Source organism: Cibotium barometz, chromosome 51 (assembly GCF_041138505.1).
Source record: "Cibotium barometz isolate CiBa-2024 chromosome 51, ASM4113850v1, whole genome shotgun sequence".
In the NCBI taxonomy this organism is placed as follows: Eukaryota; Viridiplantae; Streptophyta; class Polypodiopsida; order Cyatheales; family Cibotiaceae; genus Cibotium; species Cibotium barometz.
This window is the reverse complement of record NC_141096.1, coordinates 22,753,382-22,760,234: the sequence shown is the minus strand read 5'-3', so window position 1 is coordinate 22,760,234 and position 6,853 is coordinate 22,753,382. Positions and strand designations below refer to the sequence as shown.

At 44.1% G+C, this 6,853-nt stretch overlaps 1 protein-coding gene across 3 annotated transcripts; it reads right to left on the bottom strand.

Moving 5' to 3' along the window:
- Positions 1-221: 221 nt before the first annotated feature.
- On the bottom strand, positions 222-5,664 carry LOC147609431 (lumazine-binding family protein). 3 transcript variants are annotated; one of them, XR_015264234.1, is made up of 3 exons: positions 4,747-5,664; positions 583-628; positions 222-422 (listed from the first exon to the last, which is right to left on the bottom strand). XR_015264234.1 is itself a non-coding variant. In XM_086787634.1 (2 exons), the coding sequence occupies exon 1, from the start codon at positions 5,621-5,623 to the stop codon at positions 4,787-4,789; it is 837 nt and encodes a 278-aa protein (XP_086643760.1). In that variant the 5' UTR covers positions 5,624-5,664; the 3' UTR covers positions 222-628; positions 4,747-4,786. The 3 variants fall into 3 exon arrangements, 1 of the variants encoding a protein (XP_086643760.1); XR_015264233.1 differs by having other exon boundaries at positions 222-1,661; positions 2,376-5,664; XM_086787634.1 differs by having other exon boundaries at positions 222-628.
- Between the last annotated feature and the right edge of the window lie 1,189 nt (positions 5,665-6,853).

Genomic DNA, 6,853 nt, shown 5'->3' with positions numbered 1-6,853 from the left:
GATGAGGATTAAGTCTATAACAGCTCTTTAAGGAATTTTTCACTATCAAAAGCATCAGCATAATCTAAGGCCTTAAGTATCAATCTCATCATCAACGTAGCTACCATCAAGAACACTCTTTAGTGCAAGCTTCAACATCTACTACTAAACTACTAAGCTACCATCATCTACTAAGCAGCTACTAAGCAACATAAATATCATCGTTAGCATAAGCTGAATCATTCATAAAAGTTTATGCTCATCATTAATCCAAAAATTACAAAAAGCATATACATGTTTTCTCTTGCTTCTCTATTGAGACCACTCTAAACATGAGAGCTCCTAATCATTACTCATGTAATTGTCAGCTCCTTATTACTATAATCCAAGCCCTTTCAAAACAGAATTCTGTAGATATTCGGTTACCCAAGTCAGCCTCCAAACTAGACCAAAGAAGGCAAGTTAAGAAAGTGGGTTAAGTGTGACTCAAAGCAATATCATTCATGCACCCCAAAAAAGGCCAATTTTTTCTTAATTTCAACACATTCCTCTAAGAGAAGGAAGGGGTTCACGTGGAAACTTGGGGTCCTGCTAGAGTGGCACCTTGCAAGCAAGAAGTCTACATATGCCAAATTGTGTTCTCCTTATACTGAAAAAACAATGTGCCACTCGTGAGACTTGCATTAAGTTCTCTTATATTTCAATCTAATTTCTTACAGTTTAAATTTGTGCATCAAAGGTAAATCATTCCACAACTTCATGCCATTTAATATTGAAGTTCATTAGAAGCAACTTATTTTACCTATTGAACTAATATAGCTCATAAATTCAATTCAAAAATAATAATAGACTTTATCATGCTTCAAAATGTCTAGATCCTTCCCTCTTTAAAATCCTCTTCCAAAAGTGGTGAGGCAAGGCTTTCTCAATCCTAAACCAACCCCCTTACAGGTCAAAGGGCAGTCAAGGGGCAAAATAGAGGTTTTCCTCATATCAATTTTCATTTAATTTGTTATATGTGTTGTATTTTGAGTGAAATTACAAGCCTTCCATTTGTTTCTGTTTTCTTACACACCATTCATCAAAAGGTGCATCCATTCCTATGAGTTGGATAGAGGCAGATTAGTGCATTTACGTTTCCTCATCAACAGCCTTTGCACATGATCAATAGTTCACAGAAAGTACCATCCTCCACTTAGTGGGATATCATTGAAGAAGTCTTTGACTGCCAAGGCAAGAGATTATAAAGCACACAAAGCTTAATTCTACATGTGTATTTACTCAATATGGGGCATCCTCTCCTTAAGAAGACTACGTATGCACAAGAAGCATTTTCATTTCAGCTACAATGGTATCCAAGATAAAATGAGAAACTGCACAACACTGCAGTAAAGGCATATACAAAATATGAGTCTAAATTCCGCACCCACGCGTGCGAGCGAGAGAGAGAGAGAGAGAGAGAGAGAGAGAGAGAGAGAGTTGGAGGTTGAAGCGGCAAAGTGCTCCTAGCTGCCTGCTCCGAGGAGAGCAAGGAAGAGAGTATAGACGTGAAGGTTGACAAGGGAGGAAGGACAGATGATAGGACGGGCACCCTGTTACAAGGATTGCCCCACTCCTTCAGTTGGCTGGCTAGCATTGAAAGTTGCCAACCAACTAGATCCCCCAAGGTTGCCTGGCCCCTCCTCGCTTGTCATGTGCATCATAGATGCCATGGACATTCTCAGGGCTAGATCCAGAAGAGGCAGCCAGATAAAGAGTATGAACCAGAATTTAGGAACCTCAGGTGTAGCATCTGTGGTTGACGTGGAGCAGGACAAACTGGGATCATGGAGGTGTGATGCAGTTGGCTGGCTGTCAGGAAGTACTGTCAGCTGACATCAGCAGTGCCAGGAAGTACTGTCGGCTGCAGGACAGGAGGTGTCGGCTGCCCATAGACATGGTCAGCTGAACCAGCAGATAAGAGCAGCAAGGAGGAGGACCAATTTTATAAGCATTTAAGGCATTATGACTGGCCGACCAGCAGTCGGCCAGTTCCCCATGCGTTTTGCTGGTTGGCCAGTTCCCCATGCGTTTTTGTGTTTATGCCAAGGCTGCTGGCCGACCAGCACTCGGCCAGTTTCCCATGGATCCCAAGGCCTATATAAAGGCGCATTTGCTCATTGTGATAACCATTCACTCCCTTATGGAGTGGGTCATCTAGGTAGGATTTGTTTTGGTGTAATCCACCTTTTCAAGAAGGCAGCCTAGGGCTGCAGACCAGTACCTTTTTGTACCATAGTATATACTGAATTTTCCAGCACCTCTCTCTCTCTCTCTCTATACCTGCGTTTTTGCATCAGAAGGTTTCCAAGAGTGGTTAGGGCTGAAAGAAGACTATCATAGCTTCCGCGTGTTACATCGCTGGTGGGCACACAATATTGGATCCCACCTAGGCCAACATGCCATCCCTCAACAGTGCTGCTAATCCTGCCTGGTTGAACATGTTGGCATTGATGTGCTCTAGACATGGTGGGGAGGTGAATCTGTTGTCCAGTGGCGAGGTGAATCCGTAGCATTCCATGTGAGGCCTCGGGTCAAATGAGGAAAATTATTTGCATATTTAAATTGAAAATCAAATAAATACATCTGCTCTGCTGCAAAGAAAGGATTTCATGCTCACATGTTACCACCTAGGAAAGAATTGCTTGGGTGTATAGAGGCAGATCCTACAAGACATGGGGCATGATGACATGGGACCCCTTCTCTTTTATCAGAGTCACTGACCCTAAGTTTCAAGCTGTAACTTCAAAGTGGACTCTGACCACTGAGCTCCCAAGGCTGGAGTAGACACATGGCATCTCAAGTGCTAACTAGCGTCACTGCATGGAGATTTGAAAGCCGTGTATTTGACCATCATCCTATGAAGCTTGACAGTATCATACTCCACATTAGATATGCCAGCCCTCACTTATGTATCTTCTACTCAGACCGATTCTATCCACCTTGGAAGGGACCTATAACCTTCTCTCTTAAAATCCCCTTCCAAAAAGTAGAAATCATAATTGCGCACTTTTTTTATAAACAGTTGAAGGGTGAGCAGTTTTAGGCAAGGTTTGGGCAAGTTTAGCAATCCATTGGCAGCCCCAATGGATTGTTAAAGGGTGAGCAGTTTTAGGCAAGGTTTGGGCATGTTTAAAAATCCATTGGCAGCCCCAAACCAGCCCCCTTACAAGGGGCAAAATAGAGGATTTTGGGGTCCCACCAACCAATTTGTCTTTGTTTGTTTTTTGTGCTCTGTTTTGGGTGAATTTGGAAGCCTTCTATTGGTTTCTCTGTTTTTTTCTCAAAAAGAAAGCCTTGCACCATTTATCCAAAGGTGCATCCATTCTTGTGATTTGGATGCCAGGATGGAGACAGACCATTGCATGTATGTTTCCTCATTAATAGGTGTACCTTTGCACATGATCAATAGTTCACAGAAAGCACGATCCTCTATTTAGTGGACGTCTTTGACTGCCAAGGCAAGAGATAATAAAGCACACAAAGCTTAACGCGGTATATTTACCCAATATGGGACATCCTAGCTCTTAAATCCTGTTTCTCCCAAGTAGACTCCTCAAGAAGACTTTGAAAGCACAAGAAGCACCTTCACCCGCACAACACAGCATCAAAGGCATACAAAAAACGAGCCTAAAATTTTGTGTGTGTGTGTGTGTGTCTGTGTGTGTGTGTGTGTGTGTGTGTGTGTGTGTGTGTGAGAGAGAGAGAGAGAGAGAGAGAGAGTACTGAAGGTTGAAGTGGCAAAGTGCTCCAGCTGCCTGGAAGAGAGTGGGGACGCGAAGGTTGACAAAGGGGAAAGGAGACACAACAGGTGGGTTACCCTGTTACAAGGATGGACCCACTCCTTCAGTTGGTCAGCTAGCATTGAAAGTTGCCAACCAACTCCTAGATCCCGCGGCATTGCTTAGCCCCTCCTCACTGGTGGGCACGCGATATTGGATGCCACTTGGGCCACATGCCAACCCTCAACGGTGCTGCTAATCTTGCTTAGTTGAGCATTGCCTTGGCCTACTTGACATGTGTTGTCCAGCGGCGAGGTGAATCTGTTGCATACCATGTGAGGCCTTGGGTCATATGACCAAAATCATTTGCATATTTACCTCGAAATACTTCTGCTGCAAAGAAAGAAAACTTTCTTTTTTTCATGCTCACATGTTACCACATAGGAAAGAATTGCTTGGTCTCTTGTATCAAAGTCACAAGCTGACCCTAAGTTTCCAGCTGTAACTTGAAGGTGGACTGTGAACTTTCCCGCTATCCACTGTTGATCACCATCCCACGAAGCGTGACAGTATCATACTCCACATTAGATATGCCACCACTAACTTCTGTATCTTACATGGGTAGTACTTTTAGCTGTACCTTAGCTATCATGGAATCGTAAATATTGCAGTGCGATATCAAATCAACACTGCACTAAACCTTTGTAAGTTAACTCTAAATGCTCAGTCAGCAAAAGAAGATTGAGCTTATGTGTACATGACCATTTTTTCTTTTCAAGCAAGAAACTCTGCGAAATTTCGAATGATGTTCTAAGAAATAGGTTGTTTAGGGGCATCCTCAAAGGCTATTGGGAACACATGGCTGTGCGCAACTAGAGACACGTTGGCTTTAATCAGATATAAGCTTTTAAAGGCCCAAACCAAGGAGGGCCGGATGTCAAACCAAAGCCAAGAAAGTGTTCCCTGATGTTAAACCAAAGCCCAAAAAAAACATTTTTTCACTCACCTGTGGTGGTAGGAGGAACTTGTTATTACCAAGAGTTGCTTCAAACGGCCTGAGGGTGGGCAGTGGAGTATCCTGCAAGAAGCCTCTCAACATATTTACCCAGTATGTCAACTTCAAGGTTAACCCTGCAGCCCACTGTTTTAGAAGGTATGACTATCTTTTGCTGGGTGTAAGCAACCAGCATAAAGTTGAAGGCAAGCTCATCATCAAAGACCTTCACCACAGTGAGGCTGGTGCCGTCCACAGCAATGTAGCCCTTGGGCACAATGTACCTTAAGATGTCCACCGAAGTCCTCACCTTCACCCACAGAGAGTCGCCCTCCTTGTCCATGGAAACTATGGTGCCTGTTCCGTCCACATGGCCCTGGACAAAGTGGCCGCCCATTCGCGACAAGGGCTGCAGCGACCGCTCTAGGTTCACACTGGATCCCGGGCTCACCTCACCCAGCGATGTCTTGCGGAGGGTCTCCGGCGCCAGGCCGACGGAGAAAGAAGCGGCGTCGAAGCGAGTCACCGTGAGGCAAGTTCCGTTAACCGCGATGCTGTCGCCCAGCTTGATTCCGTCCAAGGCCACAACCGCCTGGATGGTCATCTCGAATCCGTCGTCTCCGACAGGGCCCACGGCCGCCACCGTACCCATCTCCTCTACGATCCCCGTGAACATGGCTCGTGGTGCCTTCTCCTCGCAGGGCCTCCTGACGGAACCCCGGACGACAGCAGCAGCACGGGAGGCGCAGCGTAGGCCAACCCAACCCACCTTTGATCTGAACGCAAGGCGTGGATTTGAAAAAACTAGCCTTGCAGAGATGCTGCCGTGAACTGTAGCGCTCGAAGAAGAGCTTAAGCAGCTTGTGTGGAGCTCAGCTATGGCAGCCATAGAGCTGAAAAAGACCAAGGGAAAGGGGTAATTGAACACGACCTCAAACTAAAGCATTTTTCGAGCAATAAAATTTTATTGTATAAAGGTCTACAAATGCTTTATCAAAATAAGGTCTTGCTAGTGCATACTCACTTGGGGTCGTTTTCTACTGCATTTGATGAGTCTTGCTGGATAAAAAACTGAGCTTGGTTTAATGGGGTCAAATTTTTAAAAAGAAAAACTAGGGATTTGTATACAAAACTAAGAAAGGGGAAAATTAATGTGGAGTACTGTAACAGGATTTGGAGGGTGAGCTGGAGCCCAGACTACTGGAAAAGGAGATGGAAAGACTTGTGGGAGTGTCATATCCCTGTCAAATTTCAGGTTTTCTTATGGAGAGTATGTATGTGGGTTTTGCCCATTGAGATTAAGCTATTATAGAAAAACTTCACTAGTGGATATTGCCCCAGATGTAGAACTACCTTGGAGGATGGAAAACATGCATTTTGGGACTGTCTAGCTATCAGAGAAGCATGGGGCAAAATTGGCAAGTGGGTTAAACACTGTATAGGGATTCAGGGCCACTCGAGAGACTGGATTTTCGAGAAATGGATATCTAATGATGGGGCTGCATATGTATTGTTTAGTATTATTAGAGCTTGCTGTTTGTGGGAAATTTGGGTTACTAGGAATTGTATTATGTTTCAAAATAGATCCTCTCTTGGATTGGATGTGCAAGAATTGATGCATAAGAGTGTGTATATGTGCTAGTTTGATGGGATGGGCCAGCTAATTCAGAGGGTGCAGAATGGCATCACTTGATTTCTTTATCTTTTTGGGGGACTGTCATGCATACTAGGGAAACCTAACATATGATTGATATGATGCAGGTGTGTATTGGTCTGGATTTGAAGCCCCAACAGGTTAAATTTGGTTCTAAAACTAGAAGATCGTATCTCAAGGAGAAGCAAGTCGACTACACATTTGTGGCATTCATAGAGAACCATGTTGGGACAAGGCCTATAGTCAAAATTTGGTCAAAAAAGGGGGGAAGTGTTGGAGAAGCAAACCCCTAAAGGATGCACTACTGAAGCCATGATGGAAGCCTGCATTCAGTTGGGTTACCAAATCTCTTGGGAACAATCCAATTTTGTGATGGAGGAAAATAGATGGAATTTGTTATGTAAACTTTTGAATGTAGACAAGTAAAGGTTTATGACTAGGGGGTGTGCTCAGTTAGGAGTTTTT